Here is a 17,005-nt window from a genome sequence, read left to right on the forward strand (position 1 = left end):
CAACAGAGAAAACACAAATAGATACTGTAGCAACTGGTTGTCGAATAGAGAATTCTTAAAGTTCGGAAACAAATGTTTCTATTCGAGATCTAATCATATGAAATTATATCATTACTTCTTCTATACGTTACTTCTTCCATATAGTTGAATTAGGGATCGAACACAGGATGTTTACGATCATAGAATTATATAATAGACCGGCCCTTACCGTAAGAGGCAGGGTTGAAAGATCGGGAGCGTCCCGTTTGACCACATTGCGATTGACCACAGCCAATTATATCGACCTGTGCCTAGGGTAACCAGCAACGATTAACCAATCAGAGAGTCCTATTTTGAATTGGCCAATTGGCGACGTGGTCAATCGGGTGCCACCCGAAAGATCTAAAGGACAGAAAGATGATTCCGGGTATCTCTGTCCTTCTCTTTTGTTTTGTGGTGGGGACACTGTAGGAGTGAGGGGAAAGCAGTGTGCATGCTCGCTTCGTTTTCACCATAGACCTTACAGATATGGACTGGCAATTGCCTATAGTTTCTGTAGAGAAGCAGTGTCCGGAGGAGGTTAGAGAGAGAAACATACTTTTTAGTACTTCTCTTTCTACAAGTGTCCGAAAGTATGCATTGCACTTGTAGAAAGAGAAGTACCAAAAAGTATGTTTCTCTCTCTAACCTCCTCCGGACACAGTCTGATACGTATTGCCAGTCCATACTTATAAGGTCTATGGTTTTCACTCATCCCATCAGTGTCCCCACCACGAGACAAAAGAGAAGGACAGAGATACCCGGAATCATCTCTCTGTCCTTTAAGCGTCGTCTACAATGACAGTAGGATTAATGGATTAAAGCTGTAACTCAAGAAATTGACCAATCACAGTCGAGTATTCTTTTGATGCTTGACTGTGATTGGTCAATTTCTTAAGTTACTGTCCATTTAATCCATTAATCCTACTGCCATTGTAGACGACGTGTTAAGACCGCAGCACACACTTTTGCATAAGCGCATAATCATAAGCATAAAAAAATTGATTGGTTCATTTTCTTATGCATATACTTGGGGACCAATCAATTTCCTTATGCTTCTGATTATGCGCTTATGCAAAAGTGTGTGCTGCGGCCTTTAGGGCCTATCCAGACAAACTTGCATAGGTGCATAACATAAGACCATATGGATCAATGAGCATCAAGTATTAAATCGCTATATTGACTTACATAACATACTACTCGATGCTCATTGGTCCATATGGTCTTATGTTATGCATATGCACCTATGCAAGTTTGTCTGGATAGGCCCTTACGGTAGGGGCCGGTCTATTATATAAGTCTATGTTTACGATAATTAAGGTCTTTGCACATACAAAAATTTTAGTCGTAATCGTAAGGTCGTAAGAAAACTGACCAATCTCAGTTGATTATTCTTTTAGCGCAGGAAGAATACTCGACTATGATTTGTCAGTTTTCTTACGACCTTACGGTTACGACTAAAATTTTTGTATTTGCAAAGGCCTTTAATCGGATCTCTGATCGGACTGAGCAGTGATACTCAGCGATAGACTTCCTAAATTTGCCTAGACTAATTCGGATCAATAAGAATAAGGAATAAAAACTATTCACCAATAAATACGCGGAATAGAAAATATTCGCCAATAGGAGCAAAGATGGATCTTCTGTTCCTATTGCTTGTTGCCTGGTATTGTGAAAGAGCCTTTATAGAATAGGACCTTTAGAGGAACAGCTGATTCAGAATAGCGGAAACGTGGACAGGCGAGTGTGTGAAGTATTCTACTACCATCGCACAAATTTTATCATATGCCATAATATAATTATATACTGTGATATAATCATGTGATACATTACGTTATCTAGTAAGTGATTTCTTGACAATTTGCATTAACCTACATTTGATATCGGACACAGTATATAATGGATAGCCTGTCGAATGATGAGAGTGTGTGTATATAGTATGTATATAGTATGCTATAGTTTGTAGATTAAATCGCAATTCTGGAATTAACCCGTGATTGAATAAGAAGAAAAAGAAAGATCTCGAGCACGATGCGGGCGGCTATCGCGATATTTTGCGTCTTCCTCGGCTGCTGCACTAACGTCGTGTTCCTGGAACTGCTTGTAAAGTGAGTACCGATGACTCGGTCGACTTGATATATTGCATAACGTATAATAAATAGTATAATAAATAGTATAATATATATTGCATAACGTATAATAAATATGTATACGCATTGTAAGTATATGCATGTACATACGTGTACAATGCAATATACATATTTTGCCATTTATTAGGATCATTTATAGTTTCTTTTATTCAATTACATCTTAATGTCTAAATTTAATCTTAATTTCATCAAATTAAGATTTCATCTTAACTTAAAAGTGACGTGTTTATATATCTGCTGGTTTCGAACTTTAATAATAGTATTACTGTTTGTATATATAGCAATTGTTATTATAAAATACAAAATATATTAAAATTTATATTAAAATACAAAATATATTTAAATTAATAAGTAAATTATTGGCTTATATTCTTGAAAAAATCAAAATAGATATATTCGGGCCCCAATATTTTCTTACTCATCAATTTGCTTACTTTTCAAAATGTCTTACTTATCTTATCTATTTTACGTTCTGTCTTATCTCATAATTAATTCAACTACTTACAAACTATAACTACTTACAAACTCTTCTTGTTATCTTTGTATTTCTTAGGCCCGGTTGCACCAACGTTATTTTAACTTTAAGCGAAATTTAAATATATGTCTGTCTTTATTTATTTAGAAAGAAAGATAAAGATAGATATATATTTAAGTCTCGCTTAAAGCTAAAATAATGTTGATACAATCGGGCCTTATAAACACATTGTATCTCCTATATGTATATCATATTCTCTCTTTTCCTATATATTCCTAGAACTTTCATTTTCACTACAATTTTTCTGTTTCTCTCTTCAAATATATAATTCATTGATAATTCAGTATTTAACATCTATTTAATATCTGAATTTTTATGATTTCAAAACTTGCCATTTTAATAGTTCCAACTTTTTATCATTTATTAATTTTCTGCTAAAAAGAATTTAAATATAAGAATAAAGATTGAAGCTAGTTCCATTAATAAGAGGAAATTTTAAGATTATCAAGAATGTAGTATATTTTGAGTATTGAATTGCAATATTCGACCTTCTATTAAATTTGAATATGCTTGTTCAAATGTTAATTGTTTGATTTTAGGGATGATCCTGGTAGTGGAAATCTTATTACATTTTCACAATTTTTTATTATAGCCCTTGAAGGTTTTCTATTCACATCTAAATGCGGTACTGTCAAACCAGTTGTAAGCGTAAAGGATTATTTTATTTTAGTCATCATGTTTTTTGTTGCCAATGTTTGCAACAATTATGCATTTGACTTTAATATTCCTATGCCATTGCACATGATATTTAGGGCTGTAAGTACCGATAAATTCAATTTACATGATACAAATTATTAGCTTTTATCATATATGATAATCATATTATTTCAGGGTTCTCTCATAGCCAACATGATTATGGGTATTATTATTTTGAACAGAAAGTATGCATTTAGCAAATATTTATCAGTATTCATGATTACAACGGGAATAGCACTCTGCACGATTGTTAGCGGTCAAGAGATCAAATCCTTACAACAGAAGAATGCAGACTATGTGCCTACAACACCATGGGATGATTTTTTTTGGTGGATTCTGGGGATATCTCTACTTACAATCGCTTTGTTCATTTCTGCTAGAATGGGTATCTATCAAGAAGAGCTTCATAGCCGGTACGGTAAACATGCACGGGAGGCTTTGTATTATACGGTACAGTTTTTCATAATTTTTTGCCACATTAAATATCAACGTTATATAGTATAATTATTAATATAGTATTTAAAATATCTTTACAGCATTTTTTACCTCTGCCATTCTTCTTAACACTAGCACCCAACATTTACGATCATTGGAAATTCGCGCTCGCATCTGAGCCATTGAAATTACCTCTGATTGGTGTACACATGCCATCATTAATTGCATATTTAATTGGAAATGTTTTGACACAGTATCCTTTTCTAATTGCAGCTATATTATATGCAATATCATATATTTAATGAATGTACTATTATTAGATACGTTTCTGAAATATTCTCCTTAATCAAGTTTTCAGGTACATCTGCATCAGCTCTGTATTTACATTGACTACAGAGTGTAGCTCCCTTACAGTTACTTTGGTAATAACGCTGCGAAAGTTTCTATCTCTGTTATTTTCGATTATTTATTTCAAAAACCCGTTCACTATACATCATTGGATTGGTACACTACTAGTCTTTATAGGTACAATTATATTTACTGAAGTAATACCAAAGATTATGCAAAGTTTACAAAATGTACCTAAGACGAAAAAAGTGGAATAGAGGTACATTAATATATAAAAAAATGAGGCAAGCAAAGCACTCATCTTTTATCTCTATCGAGTATATGATAAAATTCCAAAAACGAATTCTTTAAAATATTTTATATAATAATGACATTAAATATAGAAAATTGCATGTTTTTCAAACCTAATATCGAGAAGATAATTAGCCGTCCATTGTTTACTATAAATTTATATGCTTCTCTAAAATAGATAATAACATTCGAAATGTAGTTCTTACTACCTCAATAATATATTTTCATATAATTCAAATAATAAATAAAAAGGAGAATCGTATTTTTATTTTCAATTACTACAAATGTACCTGATCATTTGTTGATGTTGATGTTGATGTAAATTAAATTATTGTTAGCGCATATTATTAATAATTTTACAAATTTGGTTTTAAGACAGGTATATTTCTGTTAAATTATTGTTAGTGCATATTATTAATAATTTTGCAAATTTGTTTTTAAGACAGGTATATTTCTGTTTTTTGTAATATATATATTTTTTACAATAAATATATTTTTTCTTTATCTAGCAACAGTATAATTTAAATTCGATATGAGAGCACAGTAATTTCGAGTAATTTTATAGTCGAGTAGTTTATATATCGCTTAATTAGGCTCGTTGTTTGAAAAGTTCTCACAGAAAATAGCTGAAAAACAGTAAGAAAGGCCACGTAATAATTAAAGTAAAAGGAGACAGCATATATATATATATATATACTGCTACTTGGCACGCAAATATATAATTTATAGAAAAAAATCTTTGTTATATGTCTAATTGAATTAAATTCCTATTTACACTATTTGAAAAAGAGAGAATATTATAGAATGTATACAATGGCACGAGTCAACTATCTGTGTACGAACTAGCTGTCTGAATACTTGTCGAAACACTGTCATACGATTTCATGATACAAATGTACAAAAATGTAAGAAAATAAAGCTAAAATCCAAGAAAGGGTACTGCTGTTGTCGGGCACAGCCAAGATATGAAAAACTGATTTATTCCGTCGCGAGAAAATATTAATATTAAAATATTAAAATATTAAAATATTAAAATATTGTATATAATTGTAAGATAAACGAACATATATTCGGTTCTAGCTTATTACAATACATATGCAATTATATTCTTAATATTGCAAAAACAATAGAAGATATACCTTCTAACAACTATTATTAAATTGGTCAACGTGTATATATAATTTCTGATTGATTTATCCTTATGATTAAAATCTCTATAAAAAAAAATTATAAGATGCATTATGGTGATTCACGTATTATTTCACCATTAATGTAAATTTTCGTTTCAAAACTGAATTCACAATTTATTACCGAATTACAACAATCGGTTAGATCACATTTATTTCCTTATAATCCCTAGTTTCGTATTTCTATACGTCATGTGGCATACATTACAATCTTAAGCTTGCTTTCATAATGTAGAGTATATGTATGACCACAATGAAAGATATACTTAAAATTATACTTTATTTAAAGTATAATTCGAGTGATTTCAAATTTCTGAATTATATACTCCTGATACATCAAGGAAAAGTTATATACCTTAAAAGAAATAATCCGTCGGAAAACTCACAAAATTATAGATATTTTGATCGATGTAGAAGAACTAAAAATCTCAAGAATCGTATGAGAATACAAATTATAAGAATTCTAATTTGTAATCTCTAAATCGAATGCCTTCATGTGTTAATTAATCGATCCATTTTGACATACCTCAAATAATAATCTTATTAAAATGGAAGGGATTCGGGTTTCTCTACGACTTTGAAGATATTAGATAATTCGTCGACCAATGTCTCATACCGATAAGCTACCCGTATATCCGGTACGTTGGTTCGCGTGATATCATTACCAGCAACTCCTTCTTTCGTATAATTAGGTCCCAACCAGTATTGTTTGCTCTGTAAAATAGAAATAATCGAATTACATGAAAGTTTATCGAATCGCGAGTCGAGGCATTAAACAAATTTATAAAATATAAAATCAAAAGATGTAGAATGAAGTACTTAATACGTTATCATTATAATAAAATAGGAAATGAAGCTTTCATATCATGTATATGAGAAAGCTAGAAAACTGATATAATAACTTACTTTGTGCGGAAAACCGCTCATGAGAACGGAATTGCGTGCCAACTCACACATGTCGCATGAACTAAGTTTCCACACTTGAGCAGCAATACTATATTCTTCCATCAGGGGTTCCTATAATTAATATATCATCATATTAAAAAAGCTCATAAAATATATTAAATATATAGGAATAATAATTTTTGAATATATAAATAAAATAAAAAAAATATATTTTAAATAATTTCTTTGTTACGTAAAAAATATAATTATTTTTTTATTTACCTTGGTAAAATGAAATTGAAGAGGATCGTCTGTGGACAAGCTTATACATAGTCCTCTAGCGAGATATTCCGGAAGCGGATTACGATGATAGTTTAGGAAAAGTGAATTGTTACTGAGCGGCGACATTGCAATACCGATTTGCGCCAGATAATACAAATATTGGAGCACGGGAACTTTTCTGAGCAGCAGACCATGTGAAATATTTTCCGCCATCATATAGCCACACACTAAATGCTGAACGGGTCCGGCTTCGCCACAATGAGGTCTCAGGACGAATGTATTCAAGCCTTGTTCGCTATAAAAAATTTCATATATTCAGGCTGTTTTATGATATAATTATTTTAAATAGTATATAGAAGAATTTTGTAACAAGCAACATACGCTCTAAAGTAATTGAGAACTATCATATTCGCATAAGTGTAGTACTGATAATATCCGTAAGGAGGATTTTCTATGTCATCCCATTCTGCAGGTGGACAAACATCTTTGTCAAAAAGAGGATTTTCTGGCTTACTTTCGTCATCCACAGAATCGAAACCGATTACCTATAATGACAATAAAATAGCAAATATATATTTAAAACAGTATAATAAGCGGATTAGAAAAGAATAGTATAAGAAATACATAGAAGAACGTACATATTGTAAGAATTTATGTAGCTCCGGATGAGAATGAGGATCATTGGTCACTTCGAAGAGCGGCAGGAAGATATTGTTGATGATCTCTTGGAAGTTTGTCATAAGCTTATTCAGCTTAAAGATATCACTATAAAAAAAATGCGAACAATGAAAATTTGTCGAGTTTATGTTTTGTGCTCGTATATATCATATAGACTTACTATAATCTAGGAATTTGTATGAGCCAACGCACGTTGTCTGAATAAACGTCACCCTGAATTGCCCATTTAGCCAGCTTATCCCATTCCTCTGGACTTTTACCGTAGATCGAAAGGCGCAGTTCTGCATTCTGATACTTGGACTCTTCAAGATCACTTGCTACCTCTTTGATTATTCTCGCAAAATATGTGCCGTTTAGATAATTGTCTGTTTTTAGAAAAACTTCACGCAGACGGCTCTCACCGATTGGATTGTACTTTGCGTTGAATTTATCGAATCTGTGAAATGTGTTTCTATCCTGTAAAAAAAAGAATTATGCACTTTAATACTTCTTCTCTCGAAAAAGCTCATCTTTAATATATTTTAACGGTGAGAAGGATATTTACTGCGTGTACATCCAACATATCAACGCTTAGATCGTAGGTCGTCAGGTTCATAGACTGAAAAACTTCCCGGAGTGTCATGGTTTCCCCGTTCTTGGAACAAGTAACCACTTCGTCTGCGTGGTTCTTCAACGTTTTCTTGATAAACCTAAGCAGATGCTTTTGATTCATGCATGAAGCCGCATGTATGTGAGTGTCAACCTATAAGTATTAGTAAATTGTACAACACATAATTTGACGGTACATTGATGTATAGCAAATGAAAAGAGTTAATTTAAGAAATAGAAATTGAATATCTTATTTGATTTTTCTTGTTCAAGTTATCAATATAATAAACTTTTTATTTAAAAAACTTTATAAGCTATAAAGTATTCATCATCAAATTGATGTGCAAGGTTCATCGTTTCTCTATATTAAGTTCTGCTTTAAACAAATTTTTAAAAAATTGTTTTTCAAAAGGATTATGTTGAAATTAAAATGAAATAAATGTGATCACATCATTTTAACTTCAAACATTTTTACATTCTAAACATTTTTATTTAAAATGAATTCTAGAAGCTGCATTTTAGAACCTTATCGATTTTCTCATCGTATATACCGTTTCATCTTTAAGAATGGATCTTTACAAATTATGATTTCAATATACTCGCACTCCAAACTATTCGCTTACAGACCTTTCTAATATTGTAGAAGTCTCTATGCGGCACCGCCTTCTGACTCGCTAGCTCTCTGAGTTCATTCAACAGTACGTGCAACTGATATTTGGAGGAAAGATAACTCAGTCTTCGGTAGCAGAATGATTTCAAGGGTCCATCAGCTATCATGGTGCACAACAGATTCATGTCTTGGACGAAGGTCGCCAGATCTGGATAAGAGTACGGGAGTGGCTTGCCGTTAGCCAGGTCCTCATCGTTGGCGAACACATTGAATACGCCGTTGACGGGTACAATCTTGTAATTCTTCGTCGGTGGAAATTCGCACTCCCATGGATCGCCCCGAGACGCGGGCGCATGTACCGGATGATCTGATAATAATCGATCAAACATGTATTAGCATAATTTAATGTTAATTAACTATTTTTTGCCGCAGCGCTGTTTCTTTTTTTTAATATAAAAAGATTATTTCGCGCAAGAGAGAAAGAGATAGATAGATAGATAGAGAGAGAGAAATTCTATCATATTTAGTAACTAATCTGATTTAAAACAGCGTGCAACAGGATATTTAAGGCAAGGATAATAGGCATTAGGAAGACCTGTCCAAAAGACGTCTTTGATCAGCGCGTCGATGTCCGCGTCAGACCGAGCTTCCCGGATTTCACTCACGATATCCAGCAGCCCTTTCCCTTAAGAAATATATAATAAAACTAATATCGTATATTTCTCATTAGCTCATATATATGCAAAGGATTTGATAACGCAAAAATAAAATTGTGTTTTATGATGTTTCACTAGAGAGCTGCGTGATTGGCACATCGCGTATCGTTGCATTGCGACGAAAAAAAAAAGAAAAAAAATTACACAACACACAAACGATAGCTTGACGTCGATCGATTGCTATCGACATTGAAGCGCTAAACAATAATATATTAAATGCGTTATAATGTTTCATGAAAATCAAGTATTATTTGTTCTTTCTTGGTGTCACGACGGCACGAGGAAGAAACGGGGACACGTAGGGCAAGGATGTAGACCATCAATTTGGATTCCTCACATGTAACTTTGAGATTCGAATTCGTTCCTTGATTAACAATAATTACCTGCGATGGCCTTCCGATCATCATGATGGACCTCATCGTTCGTAGTGAGTGGCTTTTTGTCGACACTACGTAAAAATCTAGATGTAATCGAAGGGAAGCTCTGCTTGGAATTGATCATATATTTCTCGCGTATCGCCAATGCCTGGACCAGCATTTTTGACGCCCTTTGAAGATCTTCCAGAGGCACCTGCAATTCAGTACAATTTTTAAAAGAAAATATGATACATATAATTATATATAAAACAAATATTTATAATTGAATCATCTATAATTGAAACAATTACATTTTTGGATACATGAAGCCGTGAAATAATATTTTAAGAAATTTCTTATCATAATCGCTTCATGTGTAATAAATTCATAGAAATATATATATAATTCAATTGTAATATTATTAATTATATATATGTAGAATTAAAAATATAAAATAAAATTCCAATATATTTAATAAATCAAGGTCATTGAGTAGAGAAACTCGATTTTTTAGACATTAGAGCGTCTCTTAGATTAATATGAACATGAAGGATAAAGGAGCGAGAGAGACAACTAGATGACCAAAGGTTTCTTGCCTAAGTCTCCGCAGTCCCAAGGTTTCAACTTCACATAAAATCTTTAAAGAGACACGTCGTACATAATATAGCATCCGTGAAACTATAAAGCTAAAGTTACGTTTCTAGATATCTCGATATAAATAATATATCGTTGTTTCTCGAAAAATATTCTATAAATAACTCATTTTCTATATTTCATGATTAATAACTTTAATAATTTAAATATTCGCTACAAGCATGATGCAATAATTGATAATTTACATTTGTAAATCATTAATTATAGTTAATTAATCCTTCTAATTAAAATGATAATTAATACAACAATTACATAATTCGAAAAAATCGGTCGCAGAAAAATTTTACGGAGCATTTATTAAAAAAAATCTGTCATATTAAAATTGTCAATATTCTGAGACTCACTCCGGAAGTGTCCTCGCCGGATATGGAAACCCGTTGGAAGTGTGGCACAAAGTCATTTTCTTCAATTTTAAAACTATGATCGATGTCATCGGGAACGCCTGGATGAAGCGATGGCTCGTAGTGACTGCGACGTTCCTCAAGATCTTTTGCAGCTCTGTCAAGAAAAAAAAACATTGATGAATCCATTTTATTTTAGATGAAAATTTAATTAAATTTAAAATAAAACCTTGCAATAAGGTTTATCTGTATATAAGATTATTCGCAATTATTATGCAAAATGTTAAAGTCAAATGTACTTATTTAAATTTAAAATGAAATTTAATAATTTAATAAAGTGGTATAATAAAGCGTAATTTATTACAACTTTTTCATTTTTAATATTAAATATTTCAATGTGTATATATGTATAATGAAATGTAACATTTACATTTTATTGTGTTTACTTACACAAAACTAAATAAATAATAAACAATAAACTTGCAATATTCTAAAAAAAGACCAACATTCGCGCTTTAACATTCTATAAATATAATTTTTGTTTCAGATTTAACTAAAGAATTGTATTTCATATTGACATACATTAACTGTGTGCTCTGCTCAGAATAATTTCTAAAATTATACAACGTCGATATGAGAGAATTTATAACGCAGTTAATTTACGAGTTGCAATGAAGACAAATAAAGTAATTTCATGATTGAGAAAGAAGGATTAAATTTGACGAGGTCGTGATAATCGCAATACTTCGCGCTCTTTCGACTCCAGGGTTATCGATAAATATCGTGTTGATACGCAGGCTTCTCTTTCTTTTAAACATGAAAAATTAAAAACAACTCTGAGAAACTGCTCTTTAATTATTGCATCATCCGAAATTCTATTGATATTCATCCGATATTGGCTTATTTTCTCACATGTCCATAATTTTATAATATTATTTTAAAAAATGAGATTTCCTATTGAAAAAAATATCTCCGATTGCGACGTAAATATTGAAGCTGTTTGCAAAAGACACGCATGTAATAAGAGATATTTGTTTGAAACAATTTTAGATGTAATGCACATTTAAGTATAAAAGAATAAAAAGTGATTAAGATAAATTAAAAATGAATAAAAATTAATATATCTTAATACTTATAATACATCCTACATATTATTACTTATAATATAATCTATTATGACATGTAAAAAATAGTAACATCAACATTATCAAAATTAATAATTTAATTATCTATGTAATATTTAGATTAATCGACACTTTCATTGCATTATTATCAAATATGATCACGTAACATAATAATAATTTACAATGTATATTGCATGATAGTAATAGCCTAAATTAATAATATAAAATTAATACACACAAGAGTGTATATATTCCAGTTTTCAGAATTAAAAAAAAATTAAATTAATCTATTGCATTCTTCGCTCATAGTTCATAAGTAAATCGTAAATTACCTCAGGAGAATCCTATTATCTCTCGTCCATCGTTTTGACTCGTTCGCGTCTGCGAACATGTTACGCGATCGATGCCACGTGTTGCAGATTGATCGCTCTTACGCGAGAAGTGGAAATTATGCGAGTCGAGTAAATAAGTTTGTGCTGCGCTTTGTTCTATTCTCATTGGGAGTCGTTCGTTTTACGAAAGTGCGAAAACAACGTTACAGAAATCCCAGGGCGCAAAATAGTTTTCGCTTGTAAAATAGCGTCTCGCTCGTAAGAAGACGAGGACGCAACGAATCGCGAATTCGTTTCGACCTAATAGCGTTTCTCGATCACGATCACGAGTCGGTTGCATCGTCCAATTTCCAGTTACATGATCGGAAAATTCCCATAATCTGTCATGATTAGTCGGCCGATATACCCGATAAGTTCCTTTTACAGATGCTAACAAGGCGCAATGGGAGCCACGTGGTCCTTTCCCGGTATTTTTCACAGTCTCACGCATATATTTCACTACACTGCTACATTTCGCATCACTAAACAGGTTAACATAACCGTTTGCTTTTATCATTAAACATTTGTCTCGATAATCATTGTTTGTCGCGAATGATTTCTTGCCTGGATATATATTTTGCAAAATATTATATATATTACGTAATATCGTTAAATTTAAAAATTCAAAAAGAATTAATATTTATTATACTTCAAATATTATTCATGTATGGAAAAGAAAATATAAAATAAAGAAACGTCAATCGCATCGTGATTATAGATAATTTCTATTATATAAATAATGTGTCAATTTTTTAACGCACATTATTATTTTGTATTCTTTATCGGTGTTTTATCATTTTATATCTCGCACTAGTGCGACCTAACTTAGACGATGAATAGTTGATGAAGTTACAGGATATAGTGAAAGAGTAACAAAATTCTGCAGTATAATATCATCCTATACGATGCTGCGGTAACACGTTTATCACATCTTTGCTCCTGCTTTCAACGCGACAAATCTTTTTAAGTCTACAACTAAGATTGTAAAATTGTTAAAATAGCAGAATTTCAGATAATAAATGCTATTTTAATCTATTTGATATTTTCATTGCTTTCAATGACAAAAAATTAATTGAAAATTTTAAAATTTTACACACACACAAATCTAGAACTTTAATCATTTTGTTCATATTTTGAAAATAATTTAGGTCCATTTCATAGAAATGTTTCAACATATATATTTTATAAGATTTTTAAATTTTAAATTTTAAACATTTTAAATTAAATTTTATTTTAAAATTTTAATTTTTATGATTCTATTATAACAATTCCTTGTTAATTTCTAATTCCTAATTAGATTTTCTAACTCCTAATTATATTTATAAAATTTGAATTATTATAAACATCTAATATATGTTATAAGGATAACACAAATATATACAAACAAGAATTTATAAGAAATACAAGATTAATAAATCATATTAATTAAAAACCACAAATTTAAATTGAATTCTTGAAGAATCCTTTCAATTAAGCTCCAGAATCGCGTCGTATTACATGTTCCTGCGTCACCCGATGCTGTTGACACGATATTTAAATGCTAGTGAGAGGCGTCCCTTTTCAATCAACTAGTATCCAACAATCTGATTTGATCTTGTCCAAATGTAATTCATATAAGGATTAATGCTGTTACATATGCAATATTATAACGAGAAATTTTTTAATTCATTATATCTACGCAGATTAAACACGTGATAATATCGTTGCATCACGCATTATACGTATTATATTTGCAAGTTCAAGTTCTGATATAACTGCATTGCAGCGAAAGACTTAAAAAATTATGTTCCAGATTTTAAAATGGATTAAATACAGAACTTTAATATAATCTAATCTTTTATATTATGTGTTTATTATGTTAGTGAATTAAATATCTTTTTAATATATAAACGATTTTCTATTGAATATGTAATTACCGAGAAATATTACCCATGTACATGTATCTTTATATTTATTATAAAAGATACATATTTTACACTTTCAATCTGAATTAATGAAAATGTTACTGATTAAAGCAATGACAAGATTTCACTGAAGATTAATGAATATTTTGCTTCTCTGTCGTATTTCACTGATTAAGGTACGATTTTACGAAAAATCCATACTACTTATTCTTTTCACAAACATGAGATTTCATTATTTGTTGAGTGCTTATAATTAAAATCACTGTTTATTAATGATAATATATTGATTTATTCATTTAAGAGAGCATTTTTAGAAAGTAATAATCATATGAGACGTACATATAAAATATATATATGTGTGGTTGCTACGCAATCTTAATTTTTTACGCGAATGACCTAAAACGCAGAATATGTTGCAATCAGCGATTGAACTTGATATAATTTCGGTGACGTAAAATTCCGGTGAGTGGAAACAATTTCCATAAATGATCAGAGCGACGATTTAGCGCAAAGTTCTATTTTTCCACGTCTATAATTCGCCAATTTATATTACTACCGGTTCGGCGATGCGACACGACACCGGACTTATTGTGCGAACGATCTCTAACTCTCCACGCGCATGCAATTCTCTCGTAGCGGAAGTCGCGTAATACACCGTCGAATATACGTCCTATAACAACGATGGTCGCACGAGCACTGAACGGGCGGTTGAGGAGGGTTGATCATGAACAACCCCTTCCTCCTATCCCTCTCTCTTTTCACCACTCTACCGCGTTTCACGAACTCTCTGATTGCATATAAAGACGGTTGATACATGGTTTCCGCTTATGAAACTTCTTTTTACATGCATCATATCTTTATACATATATTTAAATACATTGTTAACGTGTCATAATAAAAATAGCATATATATGCAGACATGTAAATTGCAATATTCTAACATATATTATTATAATACATAGATGAGTTTAGTAATTTACTGTTGCATCGTTATTGTAGATTGAATATTCAACAATATTGATACTTTTATTATAAGATATCGAGTAAAATCAATGATAGATAAAAAGTGCTTCGATATCGTTGAAATATCATGCGTATTTTCCAGTTATAGAGAAACAGAAACATGAACAAAAAACCGTTCTAAATAATCTCATCTTTGTTTCACGACGAAAACCAGCTACGATCGATTTTTGAGATGGAGGTCACCTCATATAGACTGTTTCGCAAGGTTTCACATGTATGTCCTTCCCAATAAATCGACGACGAAATCAATTTTTTTTTTAACTTTAATGTAATCATCTTTTGTCAAATCCTTTAATCGATTTTACTTACATCATAGAACTGTTCTTTAAACATCTATCAATGATTATGACACACATTCTGAATTGAATTATCGTATTACATTAAGCACCTCGAGGCCAGACAGGCATACATCCTGCGTTGAATTATTGATCGCAGCTTTATCGGTTGCAACGGCAGAATTCCGTTCACGACACGACGATGATTTTATCGGTGATCAACGATCCTGAATCAAGGTAATTCATGATTGCTCTCCGATTTTCATATAACTGATGAACGAAAATTTTGCAGCTGATGTAAATGCTGCGTTCTTCTCGCACACATATTTGTAATCAAACGCCATGTGTTTATGAATAAACTGTACGCGATTATCAGACAATATATTCATCACGATTAATAAAAAAATAATAATAAATATTAATAAATAAATGCCACTTTTCACTTTTTCTAACGTTTATATTATAAATAATGAAAACAAGAGAACCAAACATAAGATGAATTTTATTAGAATTATTTAAATATGAATGATAAATATCTCCTCGTTATTTATATATTGATAATTATACTTGTATCATGAATAATCTTAGTAATGCTAATTAATTGAACCGAATTAAATTAAAGCTTTATCGCATTTATTTATGTGATGTTAAAAATATACTTCCAATTAGATGAAAGTGTATTAAATACAAATCATTAAATAGAGAAATATATGCATGTATAAATTTAAGAGATATCTTTTTAAGAGATATAATGCAAAATAGTTTATGTAGTACAATCACTGCATTATTATATTATATAAAAACGTAATTATTTCAAAACGTGGCAAAAATATGACAAAAAGTAAGTAATAAAAATGACTTGGCTTACGCAAAACTTTCAAAATGTCCATCTCGATTTATTTCAATGAGGCATAAACGATATGAACTATCAATCTCTATCCTATTCACTTGTCCTTATTTAAATTTCGTATCTATATAATACATTACGGAAACAATAAGGATCTAGCAATAATTCCAAACTAGATCGCTCGACGAACGTTGACATTCTATCACAATGTATGCATAAAAATGTTTCTTATTGTTTCGTCACATCGCAGGAAATAGAACAACGCTAAGTATCGGTGCTCGATTGTTGAAAAATAGTGTCCCTTCTCTCTTTGATAAAAAAAATCATACTATATATCTCTAATCATAAAAAACTTATAAAAATAGATTTGTTTTTCAGATATATTAGAATTAAAATTTTTTAATTTTTCGTGTTTTTAAATTATTCGATTAATAAACTTTTTACTCGTCCTAATCTTTACAGACTTCGAATCTTAATTAAAAATTTAAGTGAGAATTATATATTTTTTTTAATGAAGCAATTCTGGTATTCTTTTAATGAAAAACTAGAAGAACAATTCTTAGAGATATTCTCATTACGTTTAAAGTATTATATCTCGCAATACTATTGATAATCTCGTGATAGTATATTGTGCAAAGAATAAGTGACTCTTTACTCGTTCCTTAATTTTCGTAAAAGCCCCTTAACGGAT

At 31.0% G+C, this 17,005-nt stretch overlaps 2 protein-coding genes across 15 annotated transcripts in view; one reads left to right on the forward strand and one right to left on the reverse strand.

Annotated features, from left to right (window-relative positions):
* Positions 1–1,709: 1,709 nt before the first annotated feature.
* On the forward strand, positions 1,710–4,822 carry LOC105255230 (UDP-xylose and UDP-N-acetylglucosamine transporter). Of its 3 annotated transcripts, none has more exons than XM_011264427.3 (6): positions 1,710–1,859; positions 1,978–2,126; positions 3,243–3,459; positions 3,535–3,849; positions 3,936–4,087; positions 4,193–4,821. In XM_011264427.3, the coding sequence occupies exons 2-6, from the start codon at positions 2,050–2,052 to the stop codon at positions 4,437–4,439; spliced, it is 1,008 nt and encodes a 335-aa protein (XP_011262729.1). In that variant the 5' UTR covers positions 1,710–1,859; positions 1,978–2,049; the 3' UTR covers positions 4,440–4,821. The 3 variants fall into 3 exon arrangements, with proteins under 3 accessions (XP_011262729.1, XP_011262810.1, XP_019884560.1); XM_011264508.3 differs by having other exon boundaries at positions 1,713–1,859; positions 1,985–2,126; XM_020029001.2 differs by lacking the exon at positions 1,710–1,859 and having other exon boundaries at positions 2,020–2,126; positions 4,193–4,822.
* Positions 4,823–5,065: 243 nt separating this feature from the next.
* The window catches only part of LOC105255354 (AMP deaminase 2), a 28,520-nt gene continuing 16,580 nt past the window's right edge, over positions 5,066–17,005 (reverse strand). For 9 of the 12 annotated variants that reach the window (XM_025409389.1, XM_011264628.3, XM_025409386.1 and 6 more), the window contains 11 exons: positions 10,774–10,927; positions 9,803–9,989; positions 9,299–9,388; positions 8,721–9,070; positions 8,050–8,247; positions 7,666–7,961; positions 7,466–7,592; positions 7,209–7,372; positions 6,828–7,122; positions 6,567–6,677; positions 5,066–6,374 (listed from right to left, as the gene is read on the reverse strand). In XM_025409389.1, the coding sequence (XP_025265174.1) occupies positions 6,204–6,374; positions 6,567–6,677; positions 6,828–7,122; positions 7,209–7,372; positions 7,466–7,592; positions 7,666–7,961; positions 8,050–8,247; positions 8,721–9,070; positions 9,299–9,388; positions 9,803–9,989; positions 10,774–10,927 (2,143 nt within the window). In that variant the 3' untranslated portion in view covers positions 5,066–6,203. Of the gene's footprint in view, positions 6,375–6,566; positions 6,678–6,827; positions 7,123–7,208; positions 7,373–7,465; positions 7,593–7,665; positions 7,962–8,049; positions 8,248–8,720; positions 9,071–9,298; positions 9,389–9,802; positions 9,990–10,773; positions 10,928–12,226; positions 12,809–17,005 lie in introns of those variants that run through there. The other 3 variants (XM_011264708.3, XM_025409387.1, XM_025409391.1) reach the window with 2 other exon arrangements.

Source organism: Camponotus floridanus, unplaced genomic scaffold (genome assembly GCF_003227725.1).
Source record: "Camponotus floridanus strain SB8 unplaced genomic scaffold, Cflo_v7.5 scaffold26, whole genome shotgun sequence".
NCBI classification, from domain to species: Eukaryota; Metazoa; Arthropoda; class Insecta; order Hymenoptera; family Formicidae; genus Camponotus; species Camponotus floridanus.